This window comes from Heloderma suspectum, chromosome 5 (genome assembly GCF_057233095.1).
Source record: "Heloderma suspectum isolate Gila_16-S chromosome 5, 16-S_ref, whole genome shotgun sequence".
Classification (NCBI taxonomy): Eukaryota; Metazoa; Chordata; class Lepidosauria; order Squamata; family Helodermatidae; genus Heloderma; species Heloderma suspectum.
The window spans coordinates 41,577,315-41,599,736 of NC_139462.1; the positions used below are offsets into that span (position 1 = coordinate 41,577,315).

The 22,422-nt window shown below is 40.5% G+C and overlaps 1 protein-coding gene across 1 annotated transcript in view; it reads left to right on the forward strand.

Annotated features, from left to right (window-relative positions):
- Positions 1-22,422, forward strand: part of ANK2 (ankyrin 2) — a 208,070-nt gene that overhangs the window by 142,435 nt on the left and 43,213 nt on the right. Inside the window, exons 28-36 of the mRNA XM_084859756.1 lie at positions 1,089-1,130; positions 2,693-2,728; positions 7,429-7,653; positions 9,319-9,417; positions 10,586-10,740; positions 12,234-12,445; positions 15,325-15,529; positions 19,889-19,985; positions 20,922-21,150. Of these exons, the coding sequence (XP_084715882.1) occupies positions 1,089-1,130; positions 2,693-2,728; positions 7,429-7,653; positions 9,319-9,417; positions 10,586-10,740; positions 12,234-12,445; positions 15,325-15,529; positions 19,889-19,985; positions 20,922-21,150 (1,300 nt within the window). The remainder of the gene's footprint in view (positions 1-1,088; positions 1,131-2,692; positions 2,729-7,428; positions 7,654-9,318; positions 9,418-10,585; positions 10,741-12,233; positions 12,446-15,324; positions 15,530-19,888; positions 19,986-20,921; positions 21,151-22,422) is intronic.

Sequence of the window (22,422 nt, forward strand, 5' to 3'; positions counted from 1 at the left end):
CATAAGGCAGCTTCCTATGGTCTGACTCAGCATAAGGCAGCTTCTTGTGTTCCTATGGTCTGACTCAGCATAAGGCAGCTTCCTATGGTCTGACTCAGCATAAGGCAGCTTCTTGTGTTCCTATGGTCTGACTCAGCATAAGGCAGCTTCTTGTGTTCCTATGGTCTGACTCAGCATAAGGCAGCTTCTTGTGTTCCTATGGTCTGACTCAGCATAAGGCAGCTTCCTATGGTCTGACTCAGCATAAGGCAGCTTCTTGTGTTCCTATGGTCTGACTCAGCATAAGGCAGCTTCTTGTGTTCCTATGGTCTGACTCAGCATAAGGCAGCTTCTTGTGTTCCTATGGTCTGACTCAGCATAAGGCAGCTTCTTGTGTTCCTATGGTCTGACTCAGCATAAGGCAGCTTCCTATGGTCTGACTCAGCATAAGGCAGCTTCTTGTGTTCCTATGGTCTGACTCAGCATAAGGCAGCTTCTTGTGTTCCTATGGTCTGACTCAGCATAAGGCAGCTTCCTATGGTCTGACTCAGCATAAGGCAGCTTCTTGTGTTCCTATGGTCTGACTCAGCATAAGGCAGCTTCTTGTGTTCCTATGGTCTGACTCAGCATAAGGCAGCTTCCTATGGTCTGACTCAGCATAAGGCAGCTTCTTGTGTTCCTATGGTCTGACTCAGCATAAGGCAGCTTCTTGTGTTCCTATGCCCTGTGTTCCTATATGAATGCAAGCTTTATTTGCTTAAGTTTTATCCATACACCCTATATCCCCTTCACACACAGATTGTACATGAACATGTTGTCTGAACAGTCATTTGGATTATGCAGCTTAAACTATGTTGGTTTGGTGGTCTTCCTTTCAGGTCGTTTGGTCCCATTCAGTTTTATTTTGAGAGAGTGTTCCCAAAGATACTGATCTACAGTTCTTATTTTGCATTATTCTAATAGCTGATACCAAATAGTATATGCTCTTTTTGAAGGATTTTTAATTGTGAAAAGCTGGCCCAAGAATGCTTTCCCAAGGCAATTTTCCAAATCTGTCTTAATTTTTTTGGTGCTTAAAATTGAAAAATAATTAGAGTTATCATTCTTAGCTGCCTGTCTTCAAAAAAGGATATTGGATCATTGCTAACAAGGTAAATGATAGTTTTTGTTTTTACTCAATATGGTATCTGCACGAACAGCAGTGGAAACAGGACCTAGCAGCTAGAAGCTGAAAGCCATTGTCAAAAACATAAGATAAAATAAATTCATAAACTGTTAAAGTATTTCTAAATGAAAAAGTATGTCTCATTTTTTAAAATGTCTTATTAAGAGCAGAGTCGTATCTTGTGAGAAGATAAAGGCTTACATGAATAGTCTGCCCACTTGAGATCAGTGTAATGGACGAAAAAACTTAAGTGAGATTACTGCTGCTTTTGATGAACAGGAGAACATACTTTTCCTTTTCATAAAATGTAATTTTCCTGATCATGGAAAAGGATGGCAATGCTTGCATACAGCTTTCAGTTGAAAAATGTGGGGAAAAACATTGGAAGGAAGGATTCCAGGAAAGGTAGTAGATGATGAAGGTTACCCAAATATGAACATGTGAACACCTTGAAAAAGAAACAAGTGCAAGATATATACTAAATATTTTCAAATATGTAAATCTGGAATATGGACTGGAAATGAGCCCAGATATGCAATTAGACGATAGTGAACAAATTTTTCAGGAAGTGAGTAATGAAAAAAGACAGCTAAGGGTGATGATGAAAGCTTGGCTCTATCATAACTAAATCCCACTTATGTCAGTTCTTCATGCATTTAATGTTATCAGTTTCTCAGAATTAAATGTCAAGAAAATATAACTGAGGCTGCAATCACATAATGCTTATCTGGAAAGTAAGTCCAATTGAACTCAGTTGGGTTTACTTCTTAGTAGTATGCATAGGATTTTGCTGTGAATTACATATCTGTTTATAGTACCCTATTTGTTCAGTCAGTGTTAAGATCTTGCAATTTATGATGGCAATTGTTGTTGGGTTATTTAGGGTCTTTTAAAAAATACACTAGAGAACTCATCTGTAAATTCCAGATGATGTCTTATTAAAATGTTATGGTCCCTCCATAAGAGCTCATTGAAAAGTTCTTAGCTGTATCAGCACTATGACACAGTGCAGCATTCCCCAACCTAATGCCCTTGAGATGTTTTGGGTGATAACTTCAAGCATTCCAGACTATTGGCCATGCTGGCCCAGGCTACGGGAATTAAAGTCTAAAACATCTGGAGGGCACCAGGTTGGGGAATGTTGACATAGTGTGTATAATGTTTTGCAGCTGCCCATTTGTTAGATGCATTAAATAAAGCACAACTGCTGCCTGCAATATATATGGCTGATGTGCAGAATCTGCATGAATATGGGCTTACCTATATCATTCATACAGGAAAGTGCTTTTAGGTGGCCTCTAGGTTTTTTGGAGGTGGATTAACTTTTCAGTTTGCATTGAATGCTTGAGCACTCCCATTAAAAGAGATCACAGAGGGACATCCAGTTTCATTCAACTTTGCTCCTGCATATACTCTGTAATCTATGTTTACGCATTCACTTTACATCTCTCCATGTGTTGGTAAAAAACATCTTCTCTTCCTCCTTTTATTTCATTCATTTATTCATCCATTCTTTTTTGTTTTGCTAAATTATCTCTTCTGTTGCAGCCACTCCTCTCCATGTTTTGACCATGACATCAGCAGGTGAACTTATATATGATTTCATTTTTAATACTTGACTTCCTTTCGCCTTCCTTCCTTCCATCATCCTTTTCATGTACTTACTTCAGGATGCTCTGGTACATTGATACCATTCATTATTTAGAATAGGCGAAAGACGAGCAAAGGGTCTTCTGATCTCGGAAGCTAAGCAGGGTCAGCCCTGGTTAGTACTTGGATGGGAGACCGCCTGGGAATCAGGCTTCTTGCACTGAGCAGGGAGTTGGACTCAATGGTCTTGTAGGCCCCTTCCAACCCTATGATTCTATGATACTTTATATGATTTCTGCCTGTGTGGACTATGCAGCAGTTGGTGCGATCTAAGATGTTCATTTGTAGAGTGGAAGGAAAGTAATATTCCCGACAAGGAGCCTCTAAAATCTTCTCAATTCCATTGCTTTCCTCCCATACTCCTTACCCCACAGAAAAATTGCAGCTATTAGTAACTGGCTATCTAAAGTAACTGGAAACATTTTAAAGTAGATCTTAGACTTGTTGAAAGACTTGTAACATTTCCTTAGGAACAAAATTCAGTCTACAATTAAATACTCACCCTACAAAAATGTTGTTATAAAGCATGTGCGCTGCAAACCATTAACTCTATTTTAGCTTTTCAGTAAATCCTCACATGTATGTGTGCGTGCGCACAGACAGAGAGACTCAAAAAGAGAGTGCTGTAGCCAGTTTGCAAATGCCTTGAGCTACCAAGTTTTGGATTGCACTCCTTCATTTAGGTAAAAATGCATAAATTTGATCAAAGTCAGAGGAAAATTACAGTGCATAACTAAATGTAGACTGCACCTGCAGAAAATCTATCCTTACTATCTCAAACGTCAGTCAATAGTCAACATGCAAGGAGAAAGACTCCCATTAACTTTTAAGCAGGCAATTCATTGGTCTCTTTGTTTTAGCTGTCTATCTAAAATGCAGCATATCTATTTTGTCCGTTATTATTTGTGCGCTCGAGAAATGCTGAAGCAACCTGATCAAGCTGTTTTGTATCTAATATTTCACACTGTGAATAACCGGCTGCTGCTATCTCCTTGTTTCCCTTCATCAAACAGTAATCACAATGATCTAATTAGAAAGCATCTTGTGTGGGGCTGTGATGGATGTAGTCCACAGAGGACTGTAGTTTCAAACTCTGTGATGAGAAGCATGTCTGCCTGCCTAACTAACTCAAATGTACCATCATATCTGAACTGATTATGTGTATGTGGTATCTTTTGTGTGTGTTCGCACTAGTAAAAAGAACACAACCATAATTTCCCCCTCTCTGGTGTAGTTACATGTGCATGGAAGTCCAACTGAGAGTCTTATAAAGCATCTAGTTTATATTTATCCATAGATGTCACATTCTTCCCATTCCCTTTGGTGTGTGCAGTTCTGCATGTACTAGTTTTCTGCCACCAGCCCATTCTCTGTAGACAGCCCTTCTCCTTCTGTAAACAGACAGCCACAGACCTTCTGTAGACAGAAAGCCACATCAAGGAAGAGATGAGCTAGTTGAAGCATAAGGGATCAACTAGATTTGCCCCTTAGGACATATCAGCTAAACCTTGAGGTTTAACACCCCTTTCCCCAGCAAACAAAAGCAAGCCTCAGATAATCCTTCCTAACCTATATTGTTTATAGATCATGTGTATGTGTTTATAGGTCATGTGTATTTATTTAATGTCTTTATTCTTATATCAAAAAGTGTGCCATTGATAAAAATTAGTTGCAGTGTTTTCATAAATCATTTGGTCCCATTAGTGGGAATAACTGAAGTTAATAGTGAGCCAAAATAGACATCACTTTAAATCTGTATCTAGTGGCTATATTTTAAAAAATATTTACTTTATTGTAGGTGCAGTGAGCCTAATCTAGACCTTGAAATCCTTACCCTCCATGCTAGGGTCCTGATCAGGCCTCTGCACCTAATCTGCAGTAAAATGACAAAAGACAGGTGCTACAGATTTGAAGTAAGACCCTCAGAAGACTTTTCAGTAGGTGAGAGACCTAGCAATTTATTTGGGCTGGCTGTTAAATGCAAGTCAAAACCCTGTAATCACAGGCAGGAAGTGTAGGAATTCATCTAGATGTAGGAACATAACATTTTTGGGAAGGGGGGGAGTGGGTTGCCTCGAATACTGAAAGCAGAAGTGGGAGAAACAGCCTAAAAGTTTTGTTTTCCTTAGATTTAGAAGCCGCATATTGATTATGCTTTGGGGCTTGAACTGCTTATGGAGATTACAGCAAAATGTGGTATATGAAATGGTCTCTTTAGCACATGGCAAACAAGTTAAGATGATAGCCTCACCACAAAAAAAGAAGCAGCCCCCCCCCCCCCCCGAATGAAACATTTTAGCAGTAATGAACATTGGAATCAAATCCATATCTTGTAAATTCATGTTTCCTCATTTTTCACTCTATTCAACATTTTATTTTTTTATTGCATTTATACCCCGCCTTTTTTCCTCTTGCAAGGAACCCAAGGCAATGTACGTAATCCTCCTCCTTTCCATTTTATCCTCACAACAACAACCCTGTGTGGTAGGTTGGGCTGAAAGTCTGTTACTGGCCCAAAGTCACCCAGTGAGCTTCTATGGCTGAGTGGGGACTGGAACCCCAATCTCCCGGCTCCCAGTCCAACACTCTAACCACTATACCACACTGGCTCTTGCATTAGATTAAGGGTCAAAGTATATGTTGTGTTAATTGTATAGTGCAGGGGTTCTAAGGGTGCGGTAATCTGCATGCATGCACATGTACACACACACAAGCACATGCATAACTGCAAACAAACATACACAGAAAACAAGCACACACACAAGCCTGGGGATAAGGGAAGAGGTTTCCTTGCTAGCACTAGCAGGGAATCCCTGAGGTTGCTCTTGCTGGCACTAGCAAAGGAAACTCCAGGCAGTGCTACTATGGTGATAGATGCAGGGGATCTGGTGGTAGCATATAGTTGAGTCTTACCTTTATTTTATTTTTACTCCAGAGCAAGTGCATGCGGCCCCAATTCAGATCAGGACCCCACCATTTGGTTCCCCCAATTCCCTCCCTTTTCCACGGGGGGTAAAATAAGAAAAACACACATCCTCCATTGTCATCAACTGCCATTATACCATTTCTTATTAAAATTACAAAAGCACCCATCTCTAAGAAATGGCATACTAGTTGCTGTCTGTACAATTAGTATACAAATTGTTGGCAGAATGTGGGTGCAATCCATTTCACTTTGAAATCTGTGGTGGAATGCCCACACTGGATTGCACTTTGTAGGGAATAGAGTTGCCATGGGGGGGGGGGGGGGTTGCAAGCTCTTGCGTCTTCAAATGCAGCATGACAAGAGGAAATTCAGAAGGTGAAATCTTTCCCATCTCTGTAGTTGCAAACTCAGAAACACTTCACCATCTGAATTTTTGTTTGTCATATGGATGTTAAGGGGCAGGAAAAAAAAGTACTGGCAAGCTTAGGGAGGAGGAGTAGGAGAGATCCAGAGTGCATGGCATGCAGATTGCGGCTCCTAATCATCATCCACATTGATTTGCTTGGAAAGTTGGTTACAATTGCATGTGGAACTGACTGGTAAAAGGTTCTGAACATGGAAGATGATCTAAAGGGAAGAAATTGTATTTGTTTTTTTATATAAAGAATTTATATAAGGTATTAAAGGATGCACTTATTTTAAGGGTCTGAGACCAAAGTGGAGACCAAGGGGAACAAATATTGGAGCAAACCCAGAGGGGAAAGGAAAATTGGGTTGGCATTTGCCCATCAGTTTCAGCCCATCACATGGCCATATTTCCATACATACTTGCACCATTTGGTGTGGATCTCCCTAGTTTTTAAAGAATGAAAGATATTAGCTCATTTTTCTTTGTAGGAAAATAACTGGGTCTAAAATTCAACGTCAAATGCAACAGGTGTTATGCAGAGGGAGGTTTATGTAAGTTGAAAGTGCCCATCTCCAAGATTCTTTGCTTATGTAAAGATACAAAAATCTACTAGAACTGAAGCTAACAAAGCTTTTTTCCCATTTACAGTATCCTCTTTGTAATTTCTTAGTAGCTGAATGTCTTTTATATTCAGATTACTAAGAGTATTAATAATAATCTTATTTGATCATGACACTGATAATGGACATCTATAAACTAGCACAGATTATACAAACAATTATGTACTGTGCAATTATGCAGTGCAACCCATTGAAATTAGTTAATTGCAGGCCCCGAAATACACATACATTTAATCAAATTAAAAAATCAACAAGTATCTTTGCAATTTAGTTTATATATCTGTTTGATAGCTCTCTGATTTCTAGCAATACCATTACTAAAAAGAGACCAGATAATAGCTATATCTGTTAATGCAATTAATAAGATACTTTAAAACTAGTAGATATAGAGTGACACATACACATAAGTATTGTTAACACTGGCTATTAAAAATGGCCAGTATGGACATATGAAGTTTGGTACACTAAGGGCTCGATCCTATGCATGTTTAGGCAGAAAAAAGTCCTACAACTCCCAGCATGGCTCAGGCAGCATGGCTGGCTGAGGACAGCTGGAAGATGTAGGACTTCTTTCCTGTCTAAACATGCATAGGATTGTGCCTTAAAAGAGAAAATATTTTTAGTAACACACATCATGATTGATGGCAAATCATATCTAATTTTCCTTCCCAATTTTCAGCTTCCTGGTCAGTTTCATGGTGGATGCTCGAGGTGGTGCTATGCGGGGTTGCAGACACAATGGGCTTCGAATCATTATTCCACCCCGAAAATGCACTGCTCCAACTCGAGTTACCTGTCGTTTGGTCAAACGTCATAGACTGGCCACCATGCCTCCAATGGTGGAAGGAGAAGGTCTGGCTAGCCGACTCATTGAAGTTGGGCCTTCAGGTGCTCAGTTTCTTGGGTAAGATTTTGTTTAATCACCCAAAATAAAAATTTAACATGAAATAAATGTTTTCTTCTATTTGTGATCTACTCTGGATCAGTACTTCCACACTGGAAGTGAAAAGGTTGACTATTGTAGCGTATGGTGCTGGGGAGGGCTGTGCAGTGCAAGATAAAACACTGTTAGGCCAGCAATAATTCAATAAGCTTGTATGCCTTTTAATTTAAAGCACTAATAACTACAGTGCAAGGTTTAGTGTGCTTCCTGGAATAAGTCTGCTTTATCCATGCTAGGCTGTTAAAGCAAAAACAAATTTGTGATCGTCATCAATTAATTACATAGTTCACTTTTAAGAGTAAATAAAAAATAGCAGAAATCTTGTAAATATATATATGTAATGTCTTTTGAAAAATTCAACACAAGCTTAAGCTCCCTTCAGGAGGAACTTGTGTTATCTCAGTAGGAATTTTGTCAGTAATTGGGACTGCCTGGGAAGCACAAACCTATGATTTTTCTGGGGCCAAAGCAATAGGAGAACTTAGATATTTTCAATGATTGCATTTTATCCTCTATATTGCAGTACCCCACAGAAAGATCAGACACACTGCACTTGTTTCAGCAATTTTCTGCTGAAACTAGCAGTTGTTAACACTTTTATTTTATCGGCAATTTTCCTTACCAATGGTGGCATCCAGCACTGGATGATCAAAGGAAACCCCCTCTGCTTAGAGCGAATGGCTTCAGCTGGAAACAGATAAAAGGATGAAGATGCAAGAGGAACAGCTTAAATCCATTGTGAAGCAAATCCAAACCCATTTAAGGCCCTGTAGCCCCGAGAAATTCAGCCAATTTTCTTTATTACTATTTAGTTTATGGAGTATAGGATTTTAGAAGTAAGGGGAGGTGGTTAGTCATTCAGTTTATAGTGCAGCATAGCAGGGGAAATCATCAATGATTTCCCCCATTATTTTGTTGTTGCTGTGTTTCAATAGAGGAACGAGAAGATTCCCAAGCTTGAAGCTATGGGCAGATGCACATCTGTAACTAAGGGGTTGCTTCTAGGGTTTACATGAAGCTCCCTTCAAAATTAGTTAATTCTTTAAATAAATGCATCAAACCCAAAAGTAAAGAATGCCTTTGCTGTCACATTTTGTATTTTCAGTTCTTCTCTTCCTCTATCTACCTGTTTCTCCTCCTTCCAATACACTCACAGTAAAATCAACAACTTTTTTCTCTCTCAGCCTGGTGAGGAATGTCTATGAAAACTCACATGTGTTAAGTTTTCATATCATTTTTCAAGGCTATGTCTTGTAGCGCTGGCACTTTCCTGGGTGGCGTCCTGGCAGTGAAATCAGAGTCACTGAACACTTCCTGCCAAGCCAAATCTTATGTAGCATTTGCTCATCAGTCCTGAAGACTGGATCTTGCTCCCATTAATATCAGAAGCAAGGTTAACATATCACTGAACCTACTGAAGACAAGGTTCTTAATCTTTGTGGGGGAGCTCATTTTATGAATTCTTGTAACCAATGGGGCATACATAAACATAAACAAAATCAAGGCAGAAACCTGTTCATGTACAGGCTAATTCCACTTTCAGCAGACAGTGGCACTGGGGTACTGAAAAAAATACATAAAGCTTATTTATTTTCTTTCTTTCACTGCTGCTTTGGATGTACTCAGTAAACTTCACCTGCCTACGGCTCCTCCCCCACTTAATGAGGGAGAAAGTTTGGTCAGCCGAATCCTTCAGCTGGGGCCTCCAGGGACCAAATTTCTTGGGTAGGAGAGACTTAAAACAAATTGATGGATGCTGGCCTTCCCATTCTTCTCCTTCTGCAATATTATTTTTATGTCATTGTGCCCATGACATTGTCCCTTTCTATGATTTTAAATTTTGTATACCTAACCTTTAGTGGACCATTTTCCAGCCCTTGTGGTATGTGGTTTTTGTTTTGGTGATATGTTTGTACCTTTTCTTAAAGTTCCTTGACCTCCACTTTTGATTTAGCATGAGAACTTCCTAGTTGTAAAATGTACCAGTCGTTATAGCTGTTGTGTGCTTGATGTCTGTAGCAAAGCAACCTGGACTGGAACTTAAGGAATCTACTGTATAATTTTTTGCCTTTGTTGTCACCAACACAATAGCAGTATGCTATATGTTGGATATAACATAGTACTTGGCATGATGCATACAAGATGGCCTATGTAATTCAATTATTCTTGTCACAGTATTAAGACACAGTGTATGTATAATTTTTATAAAAGTGGAAAATACAAGTTATGATGAAATATATATATATATATATATATATATATATACACACATACACATACATACATACATACATATACACACACAATATGTGCTCCATGAGCAAAATTTTGATCTTTCCACTATTTCTTGGGGCATTTTCTCTATACAATATGAGTCTGGAAAATGCCAGTTGAGATAAAGAGCCAATTTAAAATAAGTGCAAATTGATAACAAATGTGGCCTGTTGCTTAAATTGATGTTTTCCCCTCTAGTATAATTAAGATCATAATTTTTCTTTGAAGTGTCCATATATGTATATACATACATAACAGTAGATTCTGCATGATAAATGTGATTGCACAGGATTCCACACATCAAAACAAGCTTCAATTGTGTGGGTTTTATTCATATCATTTAAAAAAGTCTCTACAGTTGCTATACAAACCCCTGTTACTTTGGCACGTACAGTAGACACTATGTGTGGGAGGGAAAGCGGGAGTACAATGCTTGCTGATCATAACAACAAGGTGCAATGCCAAAGTGCAGCTAGTGTGCTTTTTTCACGATCGTATCCAGGAATGGCAAAGAAGCTCGCAGAATTCCAGGTCACTTTGTAACAGACTGGGAAAAAAACCTGTATTGATTTGTTCCCCCATTGTCACAATCTTCTAACATGCTCTGTTGCTGTATTAGGCCCGTGATTGTTGAAATCCCTCACTTTGCGGCATTACGTGGTAAAGAAAGGGAGCTGGTGATCCTGCGCAGTGAGAATGGAGATAACTGGAAGGAGCATTTCTGTGAATATACTGAGGATGAGCTAAATGAAATCCTAAATGGAATGGATGAAGGTACACAGTTTGATAGGCAAGGCATGATAAAGAGTTGAAAGCCACAGAAAGGAAATTAAGGCTGCAATTCTATACCTGGAAGTAATGATCCCATTAAGTGGCAACCCTAACTTGTCATGTAGTCTTCTGTAAACTACCTTTGCACTCAATATTATAGCACTAGCCGCAAATTAGGAAGATTAACGTGATCTGGGGATAGAGTTCTTAAACCTATACGCAGCCATAGAGAAGTCTAAATTCTGGTAAATGGAACAGATGAGTTTTGCGTTGGATTGAAAATTGGCCCTTGCGAGTAGCATATATTACCTTTTGAATTTTGTAGGTAGGGTGTTTTAATTTGGTTGGTCAATACCTGGACTCAAAACTGTTAATTCCCCCCCCAAAAAAAAACCCTAATATTTTATAGACATATATTTCATTATAATTTGCAAATGTCAACATAAATTAATGGATTAAAGTTTAAAGAAATATTAGAAGAGGATTATGACAAGTTTAAACTCTACTTCTCTGGCTTCTGGAATCTGTTTCTCACATTGCATATACCGAAGGATTAAGTATCCCTCTCCTCCAAACATACTACATGGTCCTTATTGTATATAACTATAATTTCCCAAATATCTGTTTATATGATCACAGCATAAAACAGCTAGTAGCTTTACACATAACTTCCGCTGTGATGCTCCAGCCATTGCACAAGCAATTACATACAGTTCCCATGGAAGCTAATGGGATGAGAACTATGTTAATTCTGTAATGTGGACTGGAGTATTTGTTAAGTATATGCATAAACAAGTTTTTGTTTCTTAGTAAAATTATGTATTTATTTGTTTGTTTACATTTGTTTATTTATATCCTGCTCCTCCAAGTAACAGACTATACATAGTTCTCCTCCCCACTTTATACTTCCAACAACCCTGTGATGTATATTAAAAGAGAGATACTTTCTGCTCCAAGATCATCCAGTAAGCTTAATGGCCAAGTCAGGATTTGAGGCTGCATGTCCATAGTCTTCGTCCAACACTATAAGCTCTTGATCCTGGCGATAAGCTCCATAATGCCATGACTTTGTCCCTAGCTCAATCCTTAAACATGTTCACTACAACCCATTATAGATTCCCCATAAACAGTTTTAAAATTTTAAATGTGCAGGAGAAGCATCTTGTGAATTGTGCCCATGAGATGAAACTCAAGCTCTAAATCCACTAAATTTAATTCTTATGATGGTTAGGCTGGCTGTGATTTTTGTGATCAGAAGCAAATTTTGTATTTTATCTTTTCTCTCCCTGTTCCTCTCATTTTCTTTAACATTAGCTTTAGTAATCATGAGATCATTCCATTTAGACATGGGTACATTATGAACATATTCATAGTTGATTGAAATCTATGTATAGTTTTTATATATATAAAAATATGCGGACTGTTTTTTTTTCTCAAAACATCAGTGTTTACTGTATAAAATAATTATGGTATAATGGTGCTGTCTTTCTACTCAGTGCTTGACACTCCAGAAGAGCTGGAAAAGAAACGAATTTGCCGTATCATCACTCGGGATTTCCCACAGTACTTTGCAGTGGTATCACGGATCAAACAAGACAGTAACCTCATTGGACCTGAGGGTGGTGTGCTAAGCAGCACAGTAGTACCGCAAGTACAGGCAGTCTTTCCGGAGGGAGCACTAACCAAGCGAATTCGTGTGGGTCTTCAGGTAAGAGAAACAAGGTCAAGGCATTGCACTCCTTATCTGGTGGCATTTCTGTTAAGGTACAGAGGAGTTCCCTCTCATTCCTTTCCATTCTTATTTCTCTGGTTTCTCTGCCCTGCATTTCACTCCCCCTGAATTACAGTTCATAATGGTTATGGGTGAACTGCTCCACCGCACCCCATAACCTCTAATTTATTCACCAAGCTACGAATGTTGAAGTAAATCATTAATTTTATATATATATAAAATATATATATAATATATATATATATATATTTACATTTATATATATATGTAAATGCTTTTCTGAGAGGCTAAGAAGCCTCATGCTTACAAAACCTGGCCAGAATTATACTTGGAACTGGTGCTATAGGATCATGTAATGTTTCCAGAGGCTATATGGAAATAAAAAAAAATTGGCTTCATGCAGCCACTGTAAACAATGTTATGTAATCATGTAAGGTCATTTCCAGGGGCAATCTTGGCTCCATCATGGCACAAGCCATGTTTCCTTGTCTCTTCAAGAGACTTTTACCCTTAAATAATTTTTGAACATAAAGAAGAAAATAGTTTAAAAGCCCTCAGACCATGTTGTATTACTGTAAATCTACTGAGAACCTCTCCCTGCTCCCCAATTCCAACCATGCAGATCATCAATGGCAGACACAGTAAATATAAATTAATCACTTTGAATTGCATTTTTAAAAGTTTGTTGGGTCTGTGTCAGGGCTTGTTGTATGTTCGAGAATTACGAACATGCCAGATCCAACTTACAGGTTTCTGCGGCAATGAGTTTCAGTTTCCATTAAGTTTAAGAGAATTTCTAAAATTAATTCTAGACTTAGGGGATGTGCCATTTGCCACAGTTCCTTCAGTTCATTTCCATCTATGTTATTGGAGCACAGATGTGCATTTATTAAAACACTACAAAAAAGCAATAATGATTGCTTAAATGACTGCATCTGGTTGCTTTTTGTGAGTATTCTACTTACGTGCATATGCACTGCCGCACATGGGTAAAACACCACACAAAATCTTGAAACTACCACATATACAATCACATCAGGTTTGCTTTTTTGCAATGTGTTACTGTGCTTGAATAGTAAATTGTACAGAATTTGGAAATAAAACTCAGTGCAGTGGATAATTACTAAAAGATTGGATCCACTTCAGAAATCACACTATGTCATTCAGAATTCCCAACATTTAGGGAGAAATTTGGATGAGGAGGTGTGTGCCCCTGCAGTGGGCTTCCAGAATGTAGAGGTGCCGAGATAGTAATAAGCCAGATCTGCTTACAAGGAGACTTTATTGAGTACTTACAGCGCACAGGCATACCCAGTGTTTGGATCAGACAGCTTCTCTGAACCCAGAGCCATGGGGTAAGATGGGTTTTATACTATACATGTTAGCAGTGAGGCAGCGTGACAGGAAAAAGAGTTAATTAGCATTCATCTGCAACTTTCCCAGCATGGACTAACAGTGCTTGGTCAGGAGGAAAGCAATCAGAATTTTCCCAGCACAGACACCTGTAGCTTAGCATAAACATAGCCTCACTTCTCAGGCACATCATAGGCTCTGTTAAGATAAATGGTACCAGAGCTCATGGAATGTGCTGAGATGGCGATATCGACCTTTGACTCATCTTACAAGCTAAGAGGCCCACTAACAAGAAAACTGCAGCTAATGAACCAAAGCAGAGAGCATTATAGATCTCTAAGTCTCTCTAAAACTACTGGTAACTCGGTTACAGGCCTGGGGCCTTACAGAAGGATATCAGAAGCCATTTTGGAATGGTAAACCTGTCTTTTACAGAGTAAACGATAATTTATATGACTGTACTGCTTCAATATTGCCATCATTTTATCTAAAAGACCACCATGGCAAATTAAGGCTGCAATCCCATACACACACCTGGGAGTAAGTCCCATTGAACTCAGTGGGATTTAATTCTGAGTTGATAAGCATAGGATTGCATTGTAAATATATTTTAGATTTAAAGCAGACAAGTAAAATTTCTGTGTGTGTGTGTGTGTGTGTAACTGATTTCTACAAGAAAATAAGAGTTGGGTTTGCTACTGTGTATGACGTCTGCCTAGAAGACATTTGCAATGCAATCCTATACATGTTTACTCAGAACTAAGTCCCATTGAGTTCAATGGTGCTTACTCTCAGGTAAGTATATGTTTGTAAGTCCAGTTGAACTCATTGAGGTTTACTTCTGAAGAAACATGAATAGGATTGCACTTTTAGCAAGTAATTTAACTTCATTTCCACCAAATAACCTTTTTTCAAAACTGATTAGTGTGTCATAATTCTAGCCTAATTCACAAAGAAATCAGAAGGGTCAGACAGTTTGAACTTGTACTGGAAGAATGCTTTGTAGATAATATGAAAAGGCTGCCTAGTTCACAAATCATTTTATGATTCTCAGATGAACAATGTAAAATATATAGCAGTCCAATTTGTCACTATCACCTTGTTAAACATGTGCAAACTTGCCCCATTTTGATACCAAATGGACTCAGAGATTTTTCAGAGAACTCTCAGAAGAAGATTTGAACTCCTAAGGTCCAATAAGCTTTGGTAAACCACAATTCCTAAGGATATTTATTTATTTATTTATTTATACATACATACATACATACATACATTTATTTAAAACTTATTTAAAAAAAACAAACAACTCCCTATTTGCACTGGAAAGGTCCTGTTGGGTTAATGGCAATTGGACAGAGGAGGACAGCAGAATGTAGAAGTAAGCAACAAATGGAATTGTAACTAAGCGAGAAGGAGTTGTCCAGGCAAGGGCAGTGGGTAATAATTAAGGTGATCATTCAGATAAGTAAGATGCATTTTCTCTTTGTCTATGTATTTAATAGGCCCAACCTATGCACAATGAGCTTGTAAAGAAGATTTTAGGCAACAAAGCCACGTTCAGTCCTATTGTCACGTTGGAACCCAGGAGAAGAAAATTTCATAAGCCAATAACAATGACTATTCCTGTTCCCAAAGCTTCCAGTGATATGATGATTAATGGATATGGGAGTGATACACCTACCCTAAGACTACTATGCAGCATAACAGGTAAACTCATAAGAAATACCTTGATGGGTCCATGCAGAACGGTGAAATTATACAATGATGTTTATTAAAGCCTGCAACTCGCTGAAAACTGCTGTTTAGGCCATGCTTGCTGTTAATTTTGTCTGATCTGAGTTTGAATTACCCAAAGAGTAAAACATGACCAGTGTAAAAGACCACAGGCTCAAGATTTTAACTGAAATGAATCAATCTGTTTATTGATAAAAAAAATTTATCTTCATATAAAAAATTTATTTATTTATTTATTTATTTATTTCATTTCTATACCGCCCAATAGCCGAAGCTCTCTGGGCGGTTCACAAAAACTAAAACCAAACAACACACAATAAAACAATTTAAAATATATAGAACATTAAAACCACAATATAACAATACAACCACAATAAAACCTAGCAGCAGTACAGAAGTTTAAAATACAGATTTAAAACAGCAAAGATAAAAATTTAGAAAGCTAAATGCCTGGGAAAATAAAAAGGTCTTCACCTGGCGCCGAAAGGAGTACAATGTAGGCGCCAGGCGAACCTCACTAGGGAGCTCATTCCAGAGCCGGGGTGCCACAACAGAAAAAGCCCTCCTCCTAGTAGCCACCCGCCTCACTTCCTTTGGCAGGGGCTCACGGAGAAGGGCCGCTGATGATGATCTTAAGGTCCGGGCAGGCACATATGGGAGGAGGCGATCCTTCAAGTAACCTGGCCCCAAGCCGTTAAGGGCTTTGAATGTTAACACCAGCACTTTGAATCGGGCCCGGAAATGGACTGGCAGCCTGTGCAGCTGGAAAAGTACTGGCGTAATATGAGCTCGCAGGCCAGTCCCTGTTAACAATCTTGCTGCCCTATTTTGGACCAGCTGAAGTTTCCAGACCGTTTTCAAAGGCAGCCCCACGTATAACGCATTGCAGTAATCCAGACGAGAAGTTATCAGAGCATGGATAACTGTAGCTAGGCTATCTCTGTCCAGATAAGGGCGTAGTTGGTATACCAGCCTAAGCTGATAAAAAGTGCTCCGTGCCACTGAGTTCACCTGTGCCTCAAGTGACAGTTCTGGATCCAAGAGCACCCCCAAACTACGAACCTGATCCTTTAGGGGGAGTGCAACCCCCTCCAGAACAGGTTGAATATCACCTAGCCGGGCAGACGAACCACCCACTAACAGTACCTCCGTCTTGTCTGGATTGAGTTTCAGTTTATTAGCCCTCATCCAGTCCATTACCGTGCCCAGGCACTGGTTCAGAACAGCCACTGCCTCACCTGGTTTTGATGAGAAAGAGAGGTAGAGCTGGGTGTCATCCGCATATTGATGGCACCTCAGCCCACACCTCCGGATAACCTCCCCCAGCGGTTTCATGTAGATGTTAAACAGCATGGGTGATAAAATAGAGCCCTGTGGAACCCCATGGCACAATTGCCATGGCACAGAGCAATAATCCCCCAGCACCACCTTCTGGAATCGGCCATCCAAGTAGGAGCGGAACCACTGTAGTGCAGTGCCTCCAACTCCCAACCCAGACAACCTATCCAGAAGGATACCATGGTCGATGGTATCGAAAGCCGCTGAGAGGTCCAGGAGAATCAACAGAGTCGCACTCCCCCTGTCCCTCTCCCGGCAGAGGTCATCCCACAGGGCGACCAAGGCAGTTTCCGTTCCAAAACCAGGCCTGAAGCCCGATTGAAATGGATCTAGATAATCCGTTTCATTCAAGAGTGCCTGGAGCTGTCCTACAACCACCCGCTCAAGCACCTTGCCCAGGAAGGGGATGTTGGCCACTGGCCTATAATTGTTAACATCCTCTGGGTCCAGGTTAGGCTTTTTCAGGAGTGGTCTAATTACTGCCTCTTTTAAAGCAGCAGGCACCACTCCCTCTCTCAAGGAGGAATTTACAACCTCCTGGACCCAGCCGGATAATCCCTCCTTGATTGATTTAATAAGCCATGAAGGGCAAGGGTCAAGCACACAAGTGGTCGATCGGACTTGGCCAAGCACCTTGTCCGCATCCTCAGGCCTCAGTAACTGAAACTCATCCAATAAAACTGGACCAGACGGTGCTCTGAACGCCTCTACCAATGGAACTGCATTAATGGTGGTGTCCAATTCATGACGAATCTGAGCGACTTTATCCTCAAAGTGCCGCGCAAACTCGTCACAGCATGCTACCGAGGGTTCCACCGTCTCTCTCCCTGGCCCAGAATGTAACAGGCCGTGAACCACTCAGAAAAGCTCCGCCGGACGACACTGAGAAGATGCAATGCTGGTGGAAAAGAACTGCCTCTTTGCCACCCTCACCGCCACAGAGTAGGCTCGATAGTGGGCTCTTACCTGTGTTCGGTCAGACTCAGCACAAGTTTTCCTCCACCTGCGTTCTAGCCGTCTCCCCTCTTGCTTCATTGCCCTCAGCTCAGGTGTATACCAAGGAGCTGGCCGGGCTCTGCTCAAAGGGAGAGGGCGCTTGGGTGCGATCGAGTCAACCGCCCGAGTCATCTCTGCATTCCACAGAGCGACCTGGGCTTCGACAGGAGCACCAGCCATACCAGCAGGAAAATCCGCCAGAGCCCTCTGGAATCCATCGGAATCCATTAATCTCCGGGGGCGGACCATTTTAATAGGTCCCCCACCCTTGCAGAGGGGAAAGGCCGCCAGAAGTCTAAACCTCAGCAGGAAGTGATCTGACCATGACAAAGGGACAGATGTTAATTCCTCCACTTTCAGATCACCATCCTCCTGCCCAGTCGAGAAAACCAGATCAAGCGTGTGTCCTTTTATATGCGTTGGGCCGATGACATGTTGGGACAGCCCCATGGTTGTCATGGCTGCCATGAAGTCCTGAGCCGCCCCGGATACAGCGGCCTCGGCATGGAAGTTGAGATCCCCCAGGACCATCATCCTGGGGGTCCTCAACACCAAGTCCGAGACCACCTCCGTCAGCTCAGGCAGGGAGTCCGATGGGCAGTGGGGTGGGTGGTACACCAACAGAATCCCTAATCTGTCCCGGGTACCCAACACAAGGTACAGACACTCAAGATCTGCACTCGAATGAGCAGGAAGCCTGGAGAGGGAGATTGAATTCCTATAGACCACGGCAACCCCCCCTCCCCGACCCTCAAGTCGGTGTTGGTGCTGCACCGAGTACCCAGGAGGGCACAGCTGGGAGAGAGTGACCCCTCCCAGTTCCCCCACCCAGGTCTCAGTAATACATGCCAGGTCAGCCCCCTCATCCACAATCAAATCATGGATGAGGGAGGTCTTATTTTGGGCCGACCTGGCATTCAGCAGCAGTACCACCAGACCCGAGGGCAGACTGGTAAGGCTGCCATGAACCATCAGGTTGGGGGAAGAACCAGAAGAGGGGACAGCTGTAAGGTGTTTAGCCCCTCTTCTCCTCAGCTGGCCTGTTAATCCCCCAACGCCATACCTCCCCCTGCCCGTGACCACAGTTATGGTGGCACCTCCCCCACCCCCTGAGTTGCCCAATAGTCCTCCCAGGCACATATTAAAATATTAAGATATAAAATATACAACAGTTTAAAAGAATATAAAAAAGATAAAAGAGAACAGCAGCTAAGAAGGAGCAGATAGTCCACGTTTGCCCCTTCCCCTGGTCTTTAAAGCTGCTGCCCTCTGCTGCTGCTGCTATTTGCTGCTGGTGTTGTGGCTGCTGGTGTCTCTGGAGAGGCAGGTGGGTAGATCTTCAGGTCCTACGCGACTCCAAGTGCGACGCTAAGTGCTCCTTCCCGAGCAGCCTCTGGCAGCCCCGCCTTAAGTACCTGTGGGCGGGGGCAGAAGCAGGCTCAGGCTCACCCGGTGCAGCTGCTGGCTGGTCCTCCTTCCCCAGGAAATATTTATAAAATAAATATAAAATAATATTTAAGAATATTAAAAATAATATTCTTAACTTAATGACAGACACATCTTTATTTATTTATAAAATTTATTACCTGCTTTTCAATGTAAAATAAGCCCAAAGTGGGGTACAAAACCAATAAAGCACAGTAAAATCATACAAACATCACACAAAATGGGGAGAGAAGAAACACAGTGGCATTAAAATAAAAAAGGACTAGTCAGAAGTGACTTTTGGTTAGAAGATTCAGAAACATATAATTGAATATTTTAAGAGAGTGACAAAGATTTGTGTTTACATTTCAGCCATATGTATTTTATCCAGTGGTTTGAAAAGTTTTTGTTGATATCAGACCTGCGGCACTGGTCATTTAAGAGTTTATTTTGGCAGATATTGGTTCTAATTTTAATGCTAGGCAACCTGAGTAATATTTGGGGGTCAGATTGTGATATGACTGGGAGTGTATTGGCTAGCAATATTGTATATTTGTCCTCATTTTTTTTCAGGGGGAACAACACCTGCTCAGTGGGAAGACATTACAGGAACAACACCATTAACATTTGTCAATGAATGTGTTTCCTTCACCACAAATGTATCTGCCAGGTACAATTCCAGTGTACTGAATAGTAAACATACATTTACAATTTTCAGCTTGACAGTATATTAATTATACGCTCATGCGTATCCCAGCCAAACTCAGTATCCCAACCAAACTCAGAAGGCGGCAATTTTGGCAATGTGATTTATTTATTCATTTCATTTCATTTCTATACTGCCCAATAGCTGAAACTCTCTTAATTTGTGTGATGTATCCATCCCTTGATCCTAACCTAGCCTTGGGAGAGATTAACCTACCATTCACACTGAAATACTGGCTAGGATCAATAAATGGAGCCATCACAAATAATGCAGGTAAATATCCTAACTGCCTTCTTGTAACCATAGCAGGTCACCACTCCAAATATCCACAAAGTTTTCTTTTCCAAAACTTTCTCCTGCCACTGTTTATATTTCCATAGACTCACAATATTGGAGACGTTTTCAAGGAGATTTGTTAGCCCCCTTTCTTTGGGTTAAGATTTTTATTCCTAACATTCAAAATTAAGCTGGAGAAAATTGCTTTTATCTCCTTATATATAAATGTTGTTAAAAATTCTATAAATTACTTTGTTAAAGGTTATAACTAAAGGCATATTTCAAATGAACATGACTGAATAGTACTATTTCAAAGGAATGCTTTGTTGCACCTGCTACAGTATAAGCCTGTTGTAGACTATATTAGCATAGAGCAGCCTTCTCTAACATGCTACAACTCCAATTATGCTTGACCATTAGCCTTACTGGCTGGGGCTGATGGGTACTGTAGTAATCTGCTGATGCAGCAGAACGGGAAGGAATGCTTGATACATCTGGTTGGGAAAGGCTATTTCCTCTTGCTTCTTAGTAATATAAATCTGGTATCTCTTATGTGGAATGCCACGGCTTTCTTCTTCTTGTTTGACAATTCTGTAATAAGTTTAAATGTTTATTTATTTACAGGTTTTGGTTGATAGACTGTCGACAGATTCAGGAATCTGTTACGTTTGCTTCCCAAGTGTATAGAGAGATTATCTGTGTGCCCTACATGGCCAAATTTGTAGTGTTTGCCAAATCTCATGATCCCATAGAAGCCCGACTAAGATGTTTCTGCATGACAGATGATAAGGTGGATAAAACACTAGAACAGCAAGAAAACTTTTCTGAAGTTGCTCGAAGCAGGGATGTAGAGGTATAGTATAAGAACATAACAAATAAAATTATTTTATTCACATTTTATACATGTATTTTTAAAAGCATAATCTCCACTTTCTTTTGGGTTCAGAAACAATAAATAGAATGAGAGGGAAATCTCTCCTTTTCAGACTTAGGTACAAACTACATAAGGGGTAGACAAACCTTTGGGCCTGTGGACACATCTGGAAATTTGAGAAACTGTCCTGCTGGGCACAACCATGAAATGGCTGCCATGGGTGGGCATGGCTAGTCACAAAGGACAAGTAATCTGTCCAGTGGCATCATGGGAAGTTAAGACAGCAGCAGCTAGACGCTCCCACTTCACTTTGAAACTATCCCAGCTGCTGTTAAGAAAATATAAAAATATTTTTAAAATAAAGATTGGGAGGAGAAGGGTGTTTTTTGGTAGGCACCAAGGGAGGTGTCTATGGTATATTCGTGCCCGTGGGCACCACATTGCCTACCCCTGACTTAAATGATATGTTAAATGTGTGGTTACAGTTGCCTATCTTTAATTTTCATGAAAAAATTGGAGCTGCAGGGACCCCCCCCCCCCATCTTGATAAAAACTGAGGCGTTGGGGGGAAGGAGTTTAACCCTTTCCACATGTACTGTTTTCTTGACAAAAAACACCACCATCTTGAAGCTGCAATTGGCTTTGAGAGGGAAGGTACTATAGGTGCAAATAGAACATGAGGATTTTTATGTGGAATGGGAGAGAGTGTAATAAAGCTGAATGACATGGCCCTCCTGCAAAATAGTACTTTCAAATGAAAACTACCATATTCAGTAAGGGCTGGCTGAACTGCATTGTGATATTTAGCTGCACATCCACACATCTTTTCTTTCCCCACCTATTAAAGATAAGCCAATTACCCTTCCTTCATAACTGCAGCTACCATTGCTTTTGACTATGTCACTACTAGAATAATCTCTTTCACAATCAGCAGTTTTCTCCATCTGCAGTTGCAATCTCAAGAGGAACTAGTCAATTGATATGGAGATAGCTGCTCTATTCAAAATAGGTCATGACTATTGGATTGCACCCTATAAAAGCCATGCAAACAAAAATATGAGCTGCAAGAATGCATGAATGGCGCATGGGAGTAGCCAGCTCCCACATGCCCCAACTGCTTTTGATAAATTGATCCGTGCTTCCTATGAGGTCTAGATACAGGGCAACAATCTCTTGTACTCGCTTGACAGCCATTCCTGATTCCACTCTTCAAGGATATGAGAATGAATTTGATGTTGAATGGGACCAGGA